The sequence below is a fragment of the Pseudopodoces humilis genome, chromosome 24 (genome assembly GCF_049639895.1).
Source record: "Pseudopodoces humilis isolate 2021_Gansu_Grassland_sample_001 chromosome 24, ASM4963989v1, whole genome shotgun sequence".
In the NCBI taxonomy this organism is placed as follows: domain Eukaryota; kingdom Metazoa; phylum Chordata; class Aves; order Passeriformes; family Paridae; genus Pseudopodoces; species Pseudopodoces humilis.
The window spans coordinates 5398752-5421056 of record NC_142223.1 but is presented as its reverse complement, the minus strand read 5'-3'; the positions used below and the strand labels follow the sequence as shown (position 1 = coordinate 5421056).

At 39.1% G+C, this 22305-nt stretch overlaps 1 protein-coding gene across 9 annotated transcripts in view; it reads right to left on the bottom strand.

Moving 5' to 3' along the window:
- Positions 1 to 22305, bottom strand: part of GNB1 (G protein subunit beta 1) — a 34336-nt gene that overhangs the window by 5617 nt on the left and 6414 nt on the right. For 5 of the 9 annotated variants that reach the window (XM_088066425.1, XM_088066423.1, XM_088066428.1 and 2 more), the window contains 8 exons: positions 11614 to 11676; positions 10106 to 10157; positions 4924 to 5031; positions 4290 to 4328; positions 3575 to 3681; positions 3071 to 3134; positions 1216 to 1378; positions 354 to 420 (listed from right to left, as the gene is read on the bottom strand). In XM_088066425.1, coding sequence (XP_087922551.1) covers positions 354 to 420; positions 1216 to 1378; positions 3071 to 3134; positions 3575 to 3681; positions 4290 to 4328; positions 4924 to 4980 — 497 coding nt within the window. In that variant the 5' untranslated portion in view covers positions 4981 to 5031; positions 10106 to 10157; positions 11614 to 11676. Of the gene's footprint in view, positions 1 to 353; positions 421 to 1215; positions 1379 to 3070; positions 3135 to 3574; positions 3682 to 4289; positions 4329 to 4923; positions 5032 to 10105; positions 10158 to 11534; positions 11677 to 22305 lie in introns of all 9 variants that reach the window. The other 4 variants (XM_088066426.1, XM_088066424.1, XM_088066429.1 and 1 more) reach the window with 4 other exon arrangements.

Below are 22305 nucleotides of genomic sequence, written 5' to 3'. Positions count from 1 at the left end.
TACTAGAAATATTCCAAACATGACTTTTTAAGTAATAAATATTGAATACAAAAAGAGTTTTGAGGAAAATTATTAGCCTAATACAGTTATTTCTAAAAGTCAAATAGTTACATTAAGAAAAAAATTCCCAGAACACCTTAACACAGAATTAAGTCAGGCTCTTCAGAACATGGGCACAAGGAAACAGCCGAAGCTCACAAAGTGCAATTTACCAGCAGAAAGTGACATAAGAGCAGTACCACTACAGTCTTGTGGGTGATGATGAAGTTTATGAAGGACAAAGTTTCCTTCAGGCACAGGAAATGGCTTAGAAAAGCCTCTCCTGACAGTGCTGTCCCCATGTCCCAGCTTACCAAGTGGTGTCACCAGAGCTGGTGACGATCTGATTATCATCCAGGAAACGACAGCAAGACAAGTAGCCTGAAAACAGAGTAGAAAGTGCACAAATAAGGCCAGAGATTACTCTTCAAAGGCAAATTGGTTTGCTAATAAGCTACTTCCTCCTCTTCTGAAGCTGCAGCAAGAAACACTAAAAGCTAAAAATGCAACAGATGATTTCTGTATGGGAATCTGCAATGTTTTGGACAAAATGTGGTTTGTCTCTTTAGAGACCACCCTGACCCAACCAGTGGAAGGGGGACAAAAGTGTGGAATCCACCGGCCAAGCTGGGCAGGAGTTCAAGTGAGCCTGCACTGCACACACTCAACTTTGTGAGAAAGTGTATCTCAGTATCACTGCATCCAGCAGAAATAAATGCTGATGACCTCAACTGTATCAGACAGCCAATGAGGAAAAATAAACTGCACTACTGGTCAGTACAAAGACCTGAGCATGAACACTGGATGTTTCCCAACAGTGGCATCAAAGAATTTCATCTGAATGCTCTGAGGAATCTTTTTTCCTGAAATCCCATCTGCCGAACCATCAGTAGAACCACTCTGATTACAGAATCAGCCTGCCTGCCAACCACCTCCATTTCACAAAGCACAGAATTCAAACTACAGCAGAAAATATGAAAACCTGCAAACATCAACTTCCAGCTAGGAGTTTTTTGTTCAATTTTACAGCAGAAAAACTGTTTAAAAACATTTAAAACCAAGCAGTCTGCAGCTAAGATCCTGTCTGAGGAAAGAAGTAGCTTATTATTAGGAACTTATATTTAAAGGATTTTTTTAATCTTCACTGTGCTGAGGTTAACTCTGAGCAGCACTCACCTGTGTGCCCAGCGAGCTCACGGCTGACACGGACATTCCCTTCACGAGTTTTCAAGTTATAAATGGAGCAGATGTTGTCAAGCCCACCACAAGCCACATAATTCCCAGAGGGAGCATATGCACAAGTCATGACCCAAGAGGAGCGCAGGGGAATCGCGTGCACCTGAAAAAGAGACAGGTATGGATTTCAGCTGCAAAAAGTGCATTCAGTGATGCATCAAAAGGAAGTTTTTCACCTGTCTCTCAAGACAGGCATCACATTTTTGGCAGAGGAGCAAGAATAGAGCAGCAGTTTGAATATAGAACTATTTTGAGGGTAACTTGCTCATCAGAACAATGTAATGTTGTAATGATGTAATAAAACATCAGTTTTGCTTTTCCTGAATCCAGTTTAATCAGCAATTTTGGTCCAAAGTGAATTATTTCATTTCAGTGCTCTGATTACTATTGGTTTATTATGGGTTTGGGAAAACATTGACTTCCAAGCACAGTCAGCAAAACTGCCAATTCCAGGCTTAGATGCTGTGAATGAACAAGTAAGGAAATCGCTGTTTCCACTGCCATTTAAATTCTTCTTTGGAAACCCAATGCAAGCAATCAAGCTTCACATTTAAATAACTGCCTCATGCTTCCTTGTCATCCTGTGCTCAAAGAACTTTTTTTAGATAATTATAGAAGCTAAACCTGTTCTGTCATGTTAACTTGTTGTGTTCATCCCTTAGATTTGCTCAAAACGTCTTTAGGAAAGATGCCCTTAGACATATGGTGATATTTCATACAATATTAACAATGTGCCTGAATTTCTTAAGTAAAAAATTCATTAGAAGCAGAGGAACAGCCAGGAATCAGTGATCCTGCAGCAAAGAGCAGTTAAAAAAAACCCTGCCCTAGAACCACAACCAGTTCATTTTTGGAAGTCTTATACCAAGGAACTATTTGGAATATTCACTTTGAGCCATTTTATTTTATCATTAGGCTAAGATCAAATTGATGACAATACTGTGTTACTTCCAGTGTGTGCTGTAACTGCCAAGAGAATACTGCATAGATTAATTACCATTGATGTAAGAATTGAAGATACCAGAAGGAAACCATGGGATGCAGTGATGATTTCACCATCCTACAGTAGTCACAGTAATTTATATGACATTTACCTGCTGGTTGGGGTCAAAGGATGAGGATGAAGGTAAAAAGGAGAGGGTTTATCTTTACTTTGCAAACCATATTATATTAACTTTTTAGTAAAGTGATGCCATTTGCCCCAGTGCACTGGTAGCATTGATTTTAATGCTATGAAAAGCTAAGTTAGGAAAATTTATTCTGAATAAAGCCATTTCCATGCAAGAGACTCAAGCAGCTCTGTCTTAACCACAAGGGGTTACATGGGAATTGTTGCCAGCCCCATAACAGTGGCCATGATCAGTAAATACCAATCACTGTCAAATGAATGTCAAAGTAATCCTGAACTGCCTCATGTGAATGCAGCCACAAAGCAATGACTCATTAGAACATGTCAAGTCTTTCAGGACTTCACTGCAGACAACAAATTAATCTGGCTACGCCAAAATCCCTGCCCCTTCTGGTGCATGATGCTCATCACTGCCTGCTCTCTGGTAACTACTGCAGTATCAAAACAAATCAAAACATTCTTTAGAAGGAAGTCTTTCCTTGTTCTCCATTTATAGTGCACATTTTCACACACTGAAGACTCTGCTGTGTTCTTTACACACAACTTGATTGTTTTGGAGAACTCAAAATATGGATTTAGGACTATAGAACCAAAACGATGACAGACAACTCTTCCTTCTGATGCATTCACAAGTGAATCACACAGCAATAGATCAGCTGGCCTTACCTTGTTTGTAGTATAGCTGTCCCAAATTATAAGTTTACCATCCTGGGAGGCACTAACTAGAAGCCTAGGGAAGAAACAGGAGGGAAACACAATCATTGTGGGCAGCCAAGGAACACCTTAGCGATGAACATTGTAAAGAAGAGAATGAAAGCAGCTGATACTGGTGGCATTTAGCTTCTCTTTAAATTAATCAACAGTTAACATGAAAGGAAAAAAAAGGAAAAAAAGACCACTGGCAACAGCATCTACTCTATTTCCACAGTTCCTCAGAATTCATGTGGTACCGGTACTGTATTTTTCAGGCAAGTAGACAAGGACTGGGATTTTGGCATCAAATGCAGACTTGGATTACAAAAACAATGAGGAAAACTGTGGAATTCAGTGTTTCTGACTTCTCTTGGATGTCCAAATTCCCTCAGAATTATTAATTCCATGTGGTCCCAAGGCCTGTGCACTCAACTTTCTAGAGAGCAGTGAAGCCACGTGACCCAGTTTTGTACCCACCTGGAATCAGTCCCCCAGTGCATTGCATAAATTTTGGCCAGGTGTCCCCGGAGTGTTCTCCTAGTGCGCATCTGGATTCTCCCCACTGGGTCGATATTGGCTGTAATCTGAAACATGAAAATGTCACACACTGAGTTTTTCGCTTCACTGTTCACAAGTAACACCTCACATACAGTTCCCACAGTCCCACATTCTCAATATTGACTGATTTTTTTTAAGCTGCCCATTCACAAGTTAGGCCATTTTAAGTAGCATGTCTTTATCACATGACACAAGCAGCCTATTGCATTTATGAACACTCCCAGAAATTGTTTTGCTTAGGTCGTATCTTCTTAGACTTCTAGGATTTCAGACCTTTGATCTGGGTCTCTTCCTGCACAGATAAATGTGACAGACATTGAAGCAGTTTAACCTCAGCAGGCCTTATGGCTCTGATTATCAGGGTAACAACAGTATTGCTCCCAGCTCCAGGGCAGAGCATTATTTTCCATTATGCAGCAGAAATGTGCCCTGAGTCACTCAAAGAAATCATTGCTCAAGGCCAATGCTCTCAGGAACTGGACAAACATGTACTTATTTATAGAAGAAAACACCCAATGGCAAAATTAAAAAAATTGCTACAGGAGGCAAAACCAGATTCACTGGCATTCACAGCATTTTCTTTTTATAAAGGAGACAAATTTTCTTAATTCCTGTTAAACTCTGAAATTCTTACCTGAGCCAGGGTGGCATCTGCACATGCTTTTCTAGCATCCTGCAAAAGGAGATTATAAAGAAATTGGATGGAGTTCTGTACGTTTCTTTCTCTGTTTTGTCAAGTCGATTAAGTCCCCTGAACCCAAGGTTCAGAAAACATTTCTGCTTGTCACCCAGAGAGGACCCATCCTAACAGCAGCATTACATTGCCTGATGTCAACACACATTGTGCATTTAACTTTGAAATTTCTTCTTCTTTTGGGAGAAAGGCAACATGACTTTCACCCCAAAGACACTCAAGCAGTGGAACTGCTTGTCCAGAGAGGCTGTGCAGCCTCCAACCTCAGAGGTTTTGAAGAACTTACTGGAAAAAGCTCTGACAAACTTTATCACTGACCTTATTTTAAGCAGTTTTTTTAAACTTTAGTTATGTTCTAGCTCAAACTTGAATAAACATTAATTCTGATCAGCAATTTTGTGCACTGCTTCTGTAACTTATTTTCTAAGCAATATAAAAAACCAAAAAGTCATTTTCCAAAGCAGTCACATGTGCTTGCCCTTTCTACATTAACTCTGACATTGGGGAAACTAAATGAGGCATCATTTCTGTCCTCCTCAAGACACAAATATTTTTGCTGAGGCACGATACATACTCTGATTTGGTTTTTCAGTTGCTCAGCCTCCTGGCGTAACTGGTCAAGCTCACTCATTTTCCTGTGCTAAAGGTGTGCTCCACTGCCACCTCTGAAACAACCAGAAATCTGAAAGACAGATCAGAATCAGGAGAATTAGGAGAAGTCAGAGTTTGAAATTACAAGTCCTTTCAAACACCTTGAAACCCTTGAAAAAAATGGGAAATTGATTTATAAACATAGAATACAGGTGAAAATGTGTGTATGAGATCTTCTCAGCATAAGATATTGTCACAAATGGATGTGCTTTGCTTCCAGCCATAAGAAATAAAATAGAATTTGGACTTCTCTCCTCCAGGCCTCTTTCTTTTTTACTTTTCATGACAGTGTTTCTGATTCATTTTTGTATAAATTAAAAAGTTGCCTGAAAGTGAGTAAGCAGGTAACACCAATTTTAGATGTGGAAGTCAGAACTTCCCTGCAGCTCTTCAGACCAGAGTAAGGAATCTTCCCAGCAAAGAAAAAGGACTTACACTGACACAAGCACATGCAAAATGCTGCAAGAACTGTCTACAAAATCACTGTTCTGCTATCTAGAAAAAAGGAGATCACTCACAATGTTCAGGGTTTTGTTTGATAACTACTGAAATGTCTGAGATCCCAGAGCAGATTGTAACATGAATATGCTGCCGGAGTAAAACCAGGGATTTTTTGCTGGGTTGAGGGCAGGAGTTTCAGAAGCCACAGCCATGAGACACTTTTCCCCTCTAAACCTGTTTTCCCAATACCCATAGGCACCAAATTACATCTATTGTATAGAGCCAGCAAGACACAGGCTCTATGAAACATCACAACCACTGAAACAATCTCAACTTTTGCCTATAGAGCTGCTCAACTATTGGGCTGTTTCCCAATATCACAATCATATGAATACTTCCTATTATATGTAAAACTTATCTTTAAAAGTCTCTGCTCCAGAAAGGGTATGTTGGCATTTCCTCCAGCATTCCACATCTCCAAATCAGCTGTTTCTAAACTTTTTGTTTTAAAATCTCTGCAGCTTGATAGCAATGGAGGATGCTGAAGAAACATGCTGATGAATGTTATCTTTTATTGCAGAACAAGATAATTGGTTCCAATTTCAAATACTACACAGAACACCTGCTTATAAATTAACATGAGTGTGTGATAGTGCGATTTCAGAACATTTTATTAGCCAGAAGTGACCCTTTACTATTAAATAAAGGAAATGCTTTACTAGCAGTTTTACATATTATTCTATTAAGATTTAATCAGCTTATTTATCTTTGCAAGCATGTGGGGTATGTTTTCCTCTTAAAGCCCTCCCCAAGGAGAAGGACGAGGATAACTTCCCAATTTTTATGTTGTTACAATAACACAGAACATACTCTCAAGGTAAATAGAGCAGTAGAAGAAACAACACTGTTAAGAGGAGCTTCAAAATAGTTTCAACTTCAATATTCCCTAAATATTTCTATCCCCCATAACCTAACTTGAGCTGAAGCTCTCTCCACAGCAGTTATTCCAAACTGAAAACCTCTAGGAACAGATGCCAGAGCTTGTCATAGCATCATTTACCATTTTTTCTTCTTCTCTGAAACCCACAGTATCTTAGAAAAGGGAATTTTAGTTGGCTTCTCTCCCAAAACCTCCACTCACACAACTTCAAGGCCCCTTCACTTCACTGTGAAACTGTGTCTCTTCCTTCTCTCTTCTGGTTCCAGGGTCATCTCTAAGCCCCTTTAAGATTGCTTGTTCAGCTCAGCCCAAAATCCAGCTAAGACAAAACCCATCCTGAGTGTTTCATTATCCTGTGCTTTTCTTTCGAATGCTGTTTTGTTTTTCAAGATGTTTTGTTCATTCTACATCTCAGACAAACACTCTGGGTTGGGTATCTGTTAGAATTTTGAGCATGTATGTCTGCAGCTCTTGGGCAGTTCACACACCTGGTGAAACACTAATGCACTGCTCTTGTCAGAGAGGAGTTAATTTAAGAATAAACTGCAAATTTTCAGATCTTTCTGCTTCTCCATATCCAGTTCTACCATTCTCTAAGTTAATATAGAAGCCCGTTTCCTACTAAGCAAATACTGACCACTCCAAACAAAGAATTTAGAGATGGTATCATTCCTACTTCAGAGAAAGGAATTCCAAAACTCTCATGTTCTGCCCAAGGTCACAGCAACTCACTGGTGAGACTGCAATAAAGACTCGGGACACCAAGAATTCCAGCTGCAGGTACAAGGAACTACACTGAAGATTTTACATGCAGTTTTATTTAAAAATACAATAGGAGGAATAATCTAATGTCAGTCAGAGCACAGATGCGCTCCTTAAAATAGCACCCATTTCTTTCTGCAGAATTTGTGCACTATGAGAGAATTCTCTTGCATTTAAATGAAACAAAGCTTCTCTGCATGGAACAGGGAGAGGCCTAAGGAGATGAACCCTTATCCTAGAAAAAAGTTACATTAAGATAGTTCATCTTCCCATCCTGTATCTAAGTTCCCATCTTGAAGACAGATCCACTTTGGGAATTCCAACTTAGCCCCTATGCACTCCAAGCAACTCCAAACTCTGAATTGCCTGTCAGCATTCATAGGAATTGTTTAAAGCACATTTCCACATTCTCTTTGTAGTCTTTGTTGTTTCAACATCAACAGGAAGTGCTAATTCCTGCCATCACAACCGAACTCACTCACTCAGGAAATGACAACCCTACAGCAGCCAAGGACATTAAAATACAGGAGTTCTCTGATGCAAACTGTAAAATTTGCTTTGGGACAAACAGCAAACCAGCTTGACTGCTCCACTATTTCTTTCATACTAAGTTTTAGACAATTGAATTTATGGTAGAAATATTAGATCTGTAGGAGGAAAAAAGGGTTCCAGCCTCCCGTGTCATTTTTAGCTATACTGTAAATCAGAGCTTACTAGTCTTGTATTTAAAAAAAAAAAAAATCTTTAGAAGAATAAGGACATCAGATAAGATCAGAAGAATGTATGGGGAAAAAATGCTTTTATCTGTTCTCACTATCGATACATGGGAAATTTTACACGGATATATTTATATTACGGACATGGATCATATATTGAACAGTCTCTGCTCATCACAAACAAGCACAATTGAGTACCATGAAACAGGTTTTTATTTCTTGGCATGTTCTAAAGGCATTTAACCCCATTTTACAAGAAGGTTTCTAAAAGAATCTGTAAGCTTTATGTGGATGATGATCCTACTTCTGGACTTTTGAAAGAAGTTATTGCATTTCCAGATCAAGCAAACCTCAAGAAAAGAAGTCACTCAAGTTCCACACTCCTTTTTCCCAAATTATCCCCAAAGTTGTGCAGAAATAGGTAGGAGCCAAGCTCACGCTTACCTCACTTTCTCTGGAATATGTGAGTGTGTCCCTGAAGTCAGCTTCCTTTCCTCAACTCCCTCAACACCTTTCTAGGGGCTGAAGTGCTTAAGTGTCTCTGGTCTAAGCTTATTTCCCCTAATCCTGTTGACAGTATACCTTGTGGGTGATTCTCCTCTTGCTTATAGCAATCTGTGCACTTCAGGGCTCTTCCCTATTCCCCACTCTTCCAGATGACCCAAGTCTCTCATCTCTTCTGACAAGGTACCTATGGAAGAATCATTTTCTTCCTCTGTTTGCCACACTGGAAAAATCAACTGACTGCCTGATTTGTTACTTTCTGCATACAACAAAACTTCACATACGACAAAAATTCAGCTGTGTCAAAAGGATTTATCACATCGTTTATGTCAAGGGAACAGCTCAGGGTTTGCTTTCCTCTAACTCTCTCTAACATGAGCTATATTCCTGTGTAAGAGAGTTATGTATGTCCAGTCAGTTGTGCGTCCAATAGCTGGTCAAACTTTGCTTGCCACAAGATATTTTTAGCAGACATTACTACTACCAAAGCCTAACATAATCCCACCAAGCCATTGTGGATGCAAAGTCTAGTAACACAGAAGGTTTAAAGCTAAATTGTTCATATTTTACTCAAGCACAGTAATTTTCTAAGGAGGTTTAGCAAAATCCCTTTTCTCCCATGAATAGGCTGACATTTGTTCCCTCAACCTCTTTCCTGCCAATACCCATCACTCCAACAGGGATAAAAAGCAAAATATTTGCCAATACAGAGCCCAAACTTTCCAGCCTTAACAAGGAGCTCACAACATGGCCAGCAGACAGTCCCAGAGCAGGTCATCTGATTAAATGAAGCTATGCTAATCTATCAGATACCACAAATCCTATTAGCAACTTGGACATTTTCACAATGACAAAGGAATTATCCACAACTCACTGTTAGTTACAGTAAGCTGACGTCACACTCACTTTGAAAAACTGAGGGTTCTTTTTGTTTTCAGGAGCAGAGATGGATTTCTTGCTTCTCTTTTATTTAGTGGGAAATGCAGTGAGATCAGAATTGCTTGTGGAAAAAATTTGAGGTATTCTCTCTCCCACTTATATGAACTAAAGTTGCAGAAAAAATTCAGGGTCCCCTTGGATCCAGAGGGAGATACGGGAAGAGGAATAAAGTCTGCTGCCTGGCTTTTGAAAAACAGGTAAATATCCAGTAATTGGAAGCATCAGATTTAACTCAGAAAATACTTGGCCAATTAGCAATGCTCCTCACAGACATTCAAGTTAAATTCTGGAAGGTAATGAAGATTTTACTGCTCCAAGAACGATAGTAATAACTACAATTACACAGAATATAAACTCTGAAACTTTTAGGTTCTGTTTAAATAATACTGACACATCGAAAAGGACATTCTGACAAGAGCCACTTTGCTCAAAAGAAATTTGGCCTTCTTTTGTTAAACATGGTGGAGAAGTAATTTTTCATTCATGAGAGAATGACGACTCTCATAATTTTATTTATTACAGTTCCCTGCCCCACTGAGATGAAACAGTTTCATCTGTGGTCTCCTTCTGCTTTGCCTCTTCCCTCTCTGACAGAAGGCAGGCACTATCATCTATTATTCAGCAGGTTTCCTGGCCATTTGAAAATCCTTCCTGTTGACACAAGAATACACACGCTAAAGGAGAAAACAGGTACTTTAGGCTTGCACAGATTAACAACCAAAAATCTGAATTAACCACTTTTTAAAAACAGGATGTTTCTCAAAGGGTAGGAAAAAAAAACCCCATCTTTTTTCTCTACTTACATTTTCTTTCACTACAGTAGAAAGCCAACTTCTGCTGTCAAACATGTAAATTCTGGGAAAAAAAGACACCAAAGCCACAATTAATGTAATTATCACAAAGAACACCAATTTCTAAATAAATCTAACAGATTTATTATCTAACAGAAATTAAACTATCAAAGTGCAGACTACTTCTGTTAGCTAACTTGACTGGCTGTCCTGCCTTCATGAAGGAAACGGGCACAGTTTTATTAATTGTAACACAAACGAAAGACAGATTTGTGTCAAGAATCTCATTTTGACCTCCTTCTCCCAAATACTCTTGCAATCCTCACATCATTCTCCTGCCCTAGTGACAAAGAAGTCCATGATATTAGAGAATTTAGGATTAGAAGAAAATACAGTCTCACTCATACAATTTTCACTGTACTTCAAAGTGAGTCTGCCCCATCCCTCCCCTCCCACATCAGCATTTTCAACACAGTGGAATGAATTATTTCTGCTCAATCCTGTCCCTGAGCTACAGTTACCTTCTAAGCACAGTTAAATATCGTGGTACCTATTTTATCAGAAGAAGTTACATAATCCTCCTACTAATGAGCTCAAGTGAGAGCACACCGCTCTTCTAGAAGAGTTACAACTTTAAATCAGTAATGATATCAGAAAGTACAAAAAGAATTGATACATTCAATAACTCACACACTTGCAGTCTGGACTGCACTGGTTTAACAACCAGTTTAACAAACTGGCTTTGCAGCAAGGGGGAAAATGTAAGAAATTCTGCAACAGTTTTTATCCTGGGCAGCACAAAGCATAATTTTAGTTCACCACAAGATGTGAAACACTGACAACCATTTCTACATCCCAAACATCTGGATCTGGCTCCGTCACACACCAAGACAAGGGCTGGGGGTGATGCCAGGGGACCCCTCAGTGTTCAAAGCTGCTGCATCAGGACAGGGGAGATTATTCTGAGCACAAAGCAAGAAGGTACTGAAGCGAAATGATCTTAAATCAGAAAGCCAGCCTAGAACTCCACACACTTTCAACTGAAATCTCACATAAAATGAGTCTTTCTGATTTTACAGTTCGCTACTAGCTGGAGAATTTACAAACCACTTCAGTGTCTGGTATAGAGATTAAGCTACTTAGGATATGGATCATCATCACTCAAGCTCATTTATAGATAAACATTTTAATACTGTGATTACGAAACCAACACAGTGTAAGCAGTTTTGTTTTGTACTGCCAGAACAACACACTTGGGACATGAAACAGTAACTCATACTTAGAGGCTGAACTCCAACCCCCCCAGACACAAAAACATGACATGACCATTTCAAATTCTGAAAACAGAGCAACTCCAGTCAATTTTCAGAAGTCTAGACAGGAAAAAAATTTGCCCCCACTACAGAGATAATGAAATCTTATGAAATTCTGAAAGAATTACCTGAAATGTAAACAAGTAAATTTATGCTGGCACACTAACAGCACACAGAATACACAATAGCAAAGGCCAAAACACACACCATTATTGTCCTGCGCTGCACGCTCAATAATGCAGGAGAGGTGTTGCAGATTTCATATGCCTTCTGCAAAAAAGAAAAACAAAAACAAACAAAAGAAAGCCACTTTAACCAGCCTGAAAGAAGAGGAAGGAAGCGTAACAGCAAACTTTTCCACAAAAGTTGAGTTTATTTTTCGAAGGGTTAAGTTTCCACTTGAGGATGTTGAAAGCACCCTGTGATGCTCACAGAACGCAGTCCCGGCAAAGGAGATATTTTCAATTCTACCTTAAAGATGGAGCTCATTTAAGGACAAAAGTAGACAAGCTACTTATGAAAAAAAGATCTGCATTGCCACAAGCTTCCATTTTTAGCTAAAATGTAGCCTGGTAAAAGCAACATGAAAATTAGAGGCCAGTTCATTCCCTTCACCACAGCAGTGGCTCAGTAAGGAGCTCTTGTAAGGAGCTCCACAGTGCCCAGACAGCCCTGCTGAGCCCAGAGATGCAGGTCCTTAACACCAAAAACTGGGGTTTCAAAAACAACAGAGAACAAAAAGTTCCACAGAACACTCAGAGCATGGTTCAAGTGGTTAAATCATCACAACAAAGTGCCTGGAGGCAAGCCAGCCCCACACAGGGTTGGTGTTCCCAGTGTCCCCACATGCCCACAGCCCCCTGCTCCAAGTGAAGATCCAGCACAGCCATTTTTGCTATAAAAGAGTAAAGTAACTCCACAAGTCAAAAGCTTCATCATTTCTGGGTAAAGTTTTCCTCGCTAACTGCTGCCAGCCCAATATCCCTTTTTTCTTTACAGATACTGAAGCAGTTAATCTGAGCTGACAACCCAGCCTAAGAATTTATCTCAACTTCAGCATATTCCAAGTCTACATATGAAGAGTATTTCTGCAGAAGACACCAGAACTCTTTTCAAGAGACTAGGGAAATCAGGGAAGAAAAGGAAGAAAAACTACTTGGAAGAGTATGGAAAGCATTTTGGAGTATCTTAGCATCATAGGAAATCTGAACAACCCTCCAAACTGAAGCTACTTCCTAAGCAGATTAAACACACTCACTGTACCCTCTCCAAAGCCATTAGACACATAAATACATTTTTCCTTCGACTATGGATTCAAGGAGAGACTTAAAACCCAAATATTCTGGATGTTAATGCCAGCCTTCTCAAGACCGCTTTACATACACATTGACTAGATGCCAAGGCTAATATCTGAATTGCTGCAAAGGCATTCTAGCATTTAAAACACACTAGCAATTCATGCACAATGATGTGGTGCCAGGCATCAGAGAAGATACTGAGGATCTGGCTCAAACCCTGGGATGAGGTTTGCCCAGAACTCCCAGCAGTTGTCCCTGCTGTAATTACATGAAGAAGCTGGGAGATGTAATCAATGTATACACAGGTATTTGAGTGGCTTTATCAACACAGTTTAACAAGGGTCTCAACCAACACCATATAGCAAAAACTGATTTTCATGACCATTACACCACATGAATCTTAAAAATGTCTTGCATAACACATCATCCTGCAAGAGTACCACACAGGGTTGTCCTATTCAAGGCATTCAAACAAAAATAACTTCACTGGAGGGGAATAAAACAACAAACACAAAAAACCCCTCCCAAACCTTCCAAAAACCTACTAGCAAACTTCAGTATTACTATTAAGATAAACCAGCAATTTTAAGTGAAGTTACTCTGCTGCTCTGTACTCCTGCAAAGAGCACCCCAGAGCCAGCAGGGATGGCTGGATGGAACCAGGCAGTTCTTAACTGAGTCTGCAGATGCTCTTGTTCAGGTACCCAACATCATCAGCACTATAATGTATCACCTACGACGCAGAGATAATGGCTGTGAAACCAGCAATTGCAAGTTAGTTTATTAAAATAATTTCTTGCAGTCTACATAGCTGATTATTATTAGCACGGAACAGTAGCTAGATGCCCAAGAGATTACACCACCTTGCCAAATCACGTGAAATTCCAATGTGCCACCATGAAATAGTAATTAAGTTTCAAATTTAAACTTTCAAGATTTTTCTGTATACAAAAAACTCCCAAACAGCCCCACCCTCTGTTTAATGACTTGGTCCTAACTATCAACATTTAGTGCTCTAGCAAACAGCTGGAAGGATGTTTCAGGATCTGCATGTGCCCCTCCAAGAGTTAATTCCAGCTCAGAACTTCCTTGGGAGTGCAAAGCTGGAGTCCAGAAAACCAAGTCTTTGCTGTCCCTTCCCCCAAGGGCAGCTTTGAAATACAACCTAGAGAAGTGTACAATAATAATTACAAATTCATAAATCTAAATACGCCGGAGCAGAAGGATACAACTCCTCCTTTATTTAAAGTCTCCTTTCTGGGAACCATCTGCCACATCTGTAATTTCCAAGCACACGAACTTTGAAAAGTAAGCAGTACCTTCCCAACAGGTTTGCCAGAGAGCGCACCCTGGTAGGGACAACAGGAGATTGTACAACTCCTTCAAAAACTTCCTGAAAGCACTTGTGTTGTGCAAGGCCAGCACAGCTGAATGTTTCTGTGGGAGGTATTGGATGCTTCTTGTGCTGAAGAATTGCCAAGTTCCCAGCTGAACTAGTTGCTGTGCTCAGTAGACATTTTTCCATATATTAGTAGGAAGTACACACAACCCAAGCATCAGGTCGATCAGTGTTAATGCTCATCTTGCAGCAGCCACATTGGCTGGCTGGAGAGCTCACAAATTTCCATTTTCAATATAGTGTGTGAGTAAAATGATAATTACACAAGCTAAAAATAGCTGCAACCTGATTTGATCAGTGCTTCACTATTTACCTATAGCTCAATACAGAATGACAGATTCCATTTCTACAGTCACTGATGTTGAGAGTTCTAGCGCTTTTGTGTGTTTTGTTTCAAATAAAAGGACTCTATAACCGCTTTCCTCCAGAAGAAACTTGTGCACTTTTTCTACTCAGCTTGATGGATCTACAAGACCACATTAGGAATAAAAAAATTCTCCTTGCTGAACAGAACACAGAAAAATTGTTGGCTAAAAAATAAAGGTCAATTCTAGGGTCCTTACAAAGTTCTGGCCACACTCCTTCATTCTGTAACCTCATTTACACAAAACAGCACATGCAACAGGAAAAACCAGGCAGAACAGACCTACATGGAACAGCCTCCAATCAGCCAACACGGCCTTCCACCGAACTGCTTTCAGTGAGGCACTGAGGCAATTCACAAGTGCCTCACTGCTTCAATTTGACACTTCAGAATCCAAACCTGCACAAAAATAAGAAAAAGCCCAGAACAAACCCATCCACCATAAATTGCAGCTATTCTTGGGGGGGGGAGGGGGGGGGGAATAAGGAAGGAATAAAATTAAGCTTTCATTTCAGAAAATTAAGAGAAGAAACAGAATATTAACAAACTGGAAACCCTGAAAGACCTTGCAAAATCCAAATTCTGCAAGGCACTTTCACATTCAAAGTCCCAAATTGGAACCACTGTCTCAGAGGAACAGTGCATTTTTGTCTCCTCCAAAACCGCTACATAATATGAATAATTCACCATTAAACTTCAATGCTCAAATTCCTCAGTATGCCAGAGGTTGTTACCACACAGTAACACAACACAACACCTACTGAAAGTCACCAAAATGCTAATCATGAATAATCCATCAGCTCTTGCTTGCATGCCTCGATTTTCCAAGGAGTCATCCCTCCCTCTCTTTAACAAGTACTTGAAAATCAACCTTTTGGATAGTTTACCACTTTCTCAAAATAGCAGTCTAACAAGCAGACAACAATGCTAAGATCATGGCAGGACACATGACTGCAATAAACAGCTCTGATGTGAAGTGGGCTGTGTCTCCTGCCACCATCACTGCACTAACTCCAGCTGTCTTCATGGGCGACAGAATCCCATGTTGCCAAAATACTCACATTTCCTGATGCTAATCCTATGACCTACATTTAAGAAAAGAATCATACTGATGTAATATTTAAGCATAAAAATCTGGAGTGTAACAGGTCACTTCATTAATCCTTTCTAAATGCATCTGGAAGCCATGTGCATTATTAAAAAAAAAAATCATCTTAATAGTCTAGATACAGCAGAGAAATTTTGTAAAAAACTTAAAGAACTGATATTATAAGTTTTACAGATGCCTAAAGCCAAATGCTTAAAATAACACTTTTTAAAAAGGGTCTTAAGAGATCTTTGAAGTAGTTCACAAATATTAATAACTCTTGGTACTTTAGTGACCCAAGCCCAAACATTTCCTAACTACATGTCTTCTCTTCTGTCTTCCTCTCAAAGAAATTCCCATTTAAGAGCATTTTTACACTTGCTGATAAGAAGCAGGCATGGAAAGTTAATTTGTTATAAGGATAAAAATTACTGGTATTAATATAAGTTTTCAACAAACTTGTATTTATGAAATCACAATACGCCATTATTCTAGGTTTTATTCAAATTTATCTCTGTGAAGTCAGTCCTTCTGAAGAGCAACACAGTTATAGATAACCTCATCGATTTTATCCAACTAGTCAGTGATGTTTTTGACTGTTCTCTTTCCTGAGCTTACCATTTAAAAAGAATGTAAAAAAAAAAACCAAACCAAAGTAAGTAAAAACTTAGAATCTGCTTATGCATAAATTTCTAGCTACAATTACCAAAAAATGTCACTGAAAATTGTCACTTCCTAAAGTATCCCTATCCAAACCCAAGCAATTTTGCTGTCACTACCAGATAGCTCCCTTCAGACTGACAAACAAAACAGTCAGCACTGAAGGAGAATATATTATTAATTAACCAACAGAGAAATGACTAAGCATTTATTACTAGATGCTTCCATCTGCAGAGCCTTACAGTAACTGAACAGTTGTTTCTTACTTTCTTACTTCAACCGTCATTTTTCATTGCTTCCTTCACAACTCTTCTATCATGAACCTCCACTTTTTTTTGGTGATATTTGCACTTGCAAAGCCAGAATCTGTGTTTACCTAAACAGGGCAGAGCACACCCATGACAGGAATATTGCAGTCCTGCTTTAATAATTAAAGTATGACTGCAATATTCCTGCAATATTACCAAGTAATGCCACAGCATCAGGATATTATCTTTTGATAAAATATGGGATCTCTCATATCTATCAGCTAAATCTATAGGTTTGGGGTAGCTCACAATCCAAGCTATACAGAGAACATTTTCTCCTGGAAGCCAGAAATGGAAGCACACAGCTGCAGAAGTTCACAGTGTCCCAGTGTGACAGAATCATTACACAGCAAATGAAAACACTTTACACGCCTAAATTCATATACTTGTTTCTCTTTAATGGAAGTCAACATTAAAACCATGTTTATTCAGGTATCAAAACGAGTTTTTAATCTACACTTTAAAAACATGCTTATAGTAAGTTGCAATCCTATTAAGAAACGTAATTCTTGAGAATTCCTATTAAGTAAGCAAATATTGTCTTTTAAAAGTCACTTCTGGGTAAGCCAATTTTCAAGTAGTCTTCAGCTCATTTTCTGTAATTTAAAAATGCTCAGAAGTCCTCACAAAGATTGATGGATTTCTCTATCGGGATGATGTTCTGCTTAAGCTCTCCCCAAGTATTTCCCAGTAGGTGCTGAGGACAGCCCAGCATGTGACTGGATCACACTGCACTGAGTTCTCAGGCAAATAAATGAATGATGAGATGTAAAACCTGGCAGAGGCACCGCCTGTTACCAAAATCCTGAAGATTACAATGAAACTGATCAAGTGGGTCAGCTGCCCTGTCAGGGATTAAAGTGTAAGAGAACAAGTAGGTTCCAAAAGCCTGGATGGGATTTCTCTCCTCTCTGCTTATATCTGTCTGCTTATATTATATGGCAACATATCTGTCTTGGAATGATCTTCACCTTGTTAAAAATCATGCACTGGTTCAGATATTACCATCAGAGTGACATCAGCAGGTACATTAAGATCTTCACTACAATATTTATTAAGTTAGAGAAGGAAATGGGTTATGTGATCACTTATTTACAACACAAAAAACACCCCAGAAACAAAAATAGCAGAATAGACATGAAAAATACTCACACAAAAAATAAATCAGTAAGACTCTGTGCCTGCATAAGCACAGAAAATCAGCAGAAAACCCTATTATTGTATTTCCATAAATTCTAGCTCTGCTATTTTATCAACAGGAGCTGAATCATCCATTTCGTTCTACATATGCCAGAATAAAGAGTCAACTGAGTCAAAGGAGAATCAACTGCTTCCTGTCTATACCCCTTTAAAAAATACAGACACCTTCCAGAAAGCTACACTTAGCAACCCTACTTTTTACATCCTTAAAAGTAAAACCATAAAAATACAAGGATGAAGAGCCAATCAAATTGGCATATCTCTAGTCTTCATCTAAGAGAAACATTTACAGATCTAAAGTGATCTTTTATGACCAACTTTGCTTTTGAAAAGCATTTCCCTGATGTGAGCACTAGGCACAGGCTGAGAACCTCACATGCTGCCATGTCTCACTGCACCAAGGCCCACAGAACACTACTGAGAAACACATTGTGTTTCCAGGAGCAGTAAGATAGCCCACGGTTCTATCAGATCTCAATTGTGCTTCTCCATAATACCTTTCACTGCCAGGATCAAATCCTGAGAGAGCACTTCAGAAACCAGGGATTCTTCTTCCTGCTCTGCCTTAGAGCAACTCAGAGCAAGCAAGCAAGCTTTTACTGTATTAAGCTTTTATAAAGTAAAAATAATAGTAAGAAACATCCAACATAAGCAACAGAAGTAACCCCATCTTTGAGGCAGGCTGGACGTGAGTTGATAACTACCTTCTCACCACAGCTGCTGTCACATCTGCCCCAACAAAAATAGGACAGTTAAGACATTGGAACAAACCATCTGCTCCTTTGTGCCTCTGCTACACAGACTGTACAAAGCCTCAGAGATCAGCTAAAAGCAAAATATTAATTCTTTACAACCCTGTAAAGGATTTTTATCCAAGCCCCATCTAAAAAACAGAATACATTTAATTCACTGAAATAAGAATTTAGTGTTTAAACAGCACAATGATCTTCAGCAAGAGATTAACAGAGCACTGTTAGAGTAAGTTTAGCTACGCCATGAAAAACAGCTGCTTCCCAGCACCAGTCTGAAGAAGCATTTCAGTGGACCTTAAAAATCAACAAAATATATTACATGCATACAGCAGATAAAAGATACTCAGCAGAGATTAAAATATGGTATTTCTCTAATCTTCTCACCCAAAATAGTCTGAGCAATACTTCATTCTCCAGCCCCAAAATCAACATGCCCCATCTTTAATCAATGTGCAAGCAGCTGCATTAGTTTTGATAGCAATTATTTATGCCCTGAGTAGCTTATTGATTTCTCCCAATTGCTGTATTTTGATATGTACTGTTTGTACAAAATAATGTACAGAAGAACAAGAAAATCAAGGCTGAGGCTGAAAAGTCAAGTAACACAGGAGACCTTGAATCCATTAGACTGAGAAGTGATGTTTGGGAACACAAGACAACAATGCTCAGTGCTGATAGGAGAGAACAGCCCAGGGCCAGTATCACAGCAGAAAAGCACAAAGGTACAGCAGGAAATACCAGCTTTCATCCTTTGACATTCCTCTTCCCAAGGGATCTGCATGATCTCTGAAAATATCTGCCATTAATATTTAAGTATCAGTTGCACTCCTGCAGATGGTATCTATCTTGTTAGATGAGCAAAATAAAAACATGATAAATAAGGAAAAAAAATAAAGTTACACCAGGGAATTAACTGATAAAGACAAAACTGAAAACATCAGAAGACAACCCCACCTATTTTATGGAATAAAATACGTGCAAAGTGGTGCCAAACCAGCAGCCAGGTAGGTTGTTTGAGCCCTGGAGCTCCTGAGGTTCTGCCCTGACCCTGGAGGCTCAGCACAGCCTCTGTGGATGAGTACTGGGTGCTTGTTTGGAGCTGCTGAGGGCTCCCACCTGTAACTGCTGTGCCCAGAGCTTCCACCCCCACAGGAAAGTTCTATGCAAGCTTCCCCCACCCTACAAGCAGCAGTGAGCAACTCAGTGGGATAAACCACAGCACTTCCTGAAATGCTGAACTTCAGTACTTCCTGAAATACTGAAACTTTATCTACTGTCCATGGCTAGAAAAAGAAAGGGACAATTTAAGTCAAACAAACCAATCTGACCTCTTGTCCAAAGTGTCTATGTATTTGAGTTTCCACACACAGAAACCCACCTCCCCGACACCTGAGGCACCTACTGAAGACCCCTCTACTTTGTCAAGATTTAAATTTATTGAATGGTTCCAGTTCAGTCCTATTTTCTGTGAGTACTACACAGCACTTCCAGCAAGGAACTTGCACAGTGAGTTTGCAGGCACTGGCCAGATAATATCTGACAGCTGCAGTGAAATGCAGGACTTGGTAACCTACAGCACAATTAAACTGCCATGAGCATCAACCAGCCCATTCCTGATCTTTGTACAGACACCACCTTTGTTACACAGACAGCAGCCTATCCTCAGAGTCCTGCCACTTCACAGAGAATGTGCAACAGGAATATCAAACATATGTTCCAACAAAGACAGCCCCTTAATCAGTACAGTATCAGCTTATTTCAAGCACCAAGGGTTTCAGCAGACTATCACATCCACTTCGTTTTTCTAGACGAACAGAGAAAATCACCACACCAAACTCCCAACGCATTTGTTAGGCTATCTGAAAGACAACAAAATCCCCCAGAGTTTTGGGAAACAAAATAATAAAATGCAAGAGGACCATAAACAGATTTATTCTCAGCATCTTGAGGCAGGCGTAAGCCTGCTCTGTTTAGCTCTGTTATGTCATTTACTGGAAACAAACTGTATTAAGTTTTGTATTATAGTTATAAGTATTTTTTTATATTTTAGATACTGAAACACAAGTTTACTTTCTTATTTTGAGATTCAAGCACTGTTATGTTTAACACACACCTTGAACCACTTGGTGTTAACCAAGATGTATCAGCTCAAATGTAATTTAAATAAAGTTAAACACGACAGAACTTCACACATATGACTAAACCAGACATTCTGCACTGTGTTTCTTACTAGAAAATATCAGTATTGCAGACATTTCAAACTACAAAGTAAATTCAGGGACTTCTGATCAGTACTGTTGACAGAGTGAACATTTCTGCCTGGCCTTACAAATTTTACTACTGAAGATAACCAAGTATTGACTTTTAAGATCTCTGCATCAAAAAAAAAAAGGCGCATTTATACTATCTTCTGTATGGTTTTAACCTTGGAGCTTTGACCCACCTCCTATCCCTCATTTGTTTTGGTAAATCACTCAAATACCTACAAAACTCCAAACAGCTAGGCTGAATACAAAATATTTTGGGTTATTTAAGAGATTTAATTTCTTCAGTTCCAGAAGAAAGCCACGTTTCCCAGATTACAGAAGGGCACCAACACCCCAAGCTTGCAAAGCACATCTGAACAGGACATTTGATCTCCAACAACATCTCACTCAACATCCTGCCCAGTCACCCTCAGGAAAAGCAACCTGGGATAATATCCTATATTAACACAGATGTGCCAGTGAGAAAGTCCTCTCAGTAAGGAACACCCCATTAATACTGGGCATGTGTATTTCTGTATGCATGGAAGTTAAACACCAATTCTGAGGCACACAATTAAAGATTCTTCAGTCAGCTCAGTGTTGGAAATTTCAACATTTCACAAAAATAAAACAAAACCCACTCAGCTTGTCAAATAACTTCATGGTTTTGCAAGTAATTTAAGGTAACCTCTATTTATTGACAGATTTTAGTAAATCCTAAAATGGCAGGATAAACACAAAGCACATGTGCCTGAGAAGACTTTTAAGATGGTTCCTTACATCTAACCCAAGCCAGGCAAAAAAGCCAGAAGTGCAGTAAGAAAATTGAGATGCACAGAATGTGCACCTGTAACAGTTCAGCAGAAACGCTTTTTCTTTAAGGAAGAAAATAACTGGCATCAGCTGCTGTAATTAAGGTTACTGTAACAGAAGACAAGGCATCCCTTTCCTGTCAGTGAAGGCCAACACCCACAGCTGCATGTCTCAAAGTCATACAGAAAGCCTTGAAATTTCTTATTTATTCCCTCATCCCCAATACAGTTTCATTTTGTAATGAGGATGAGCCAAATCAACACTGATATCTGAATTGATAAAACATTCCCAAAACCTACTTTCATACACAGCATGTCGAGTCTGGATGGAGCTCCTGAGTTTCCAGAGAGAGTATTTTGGTTTTACTTTTTTTTTCCTCTTTGCTGGAGGAAAAAAAGAACAAGCTTAAAATAGTGACAAAAATCTATACATAGCTTTGAATATAGGACCATGTTATATAAACCTAGAAAAAATTATCTAATCTATCTAATTACAGATAATTAATATTTTCTTTTTTTGGGGAGTGCTGGTAGGCATTACTGCAGTTTTCAAGAAGACATCAAAAATATTCTCATCTGAAAAAAACATGATAAACATAAATGGCATGAAATTGTAGGCAAACCTTCTTCAGATCAAGGTAGAAACAAAAAAATATTTAACTACACACAGTTCAATTAATCTTTGTAACAGCTAGAATGTATTTCACTTTAAACAAAGAACCTTTAGAAATTAGTGATTTGACAAGCTGATATTCTACCTCTTCAAATTAATA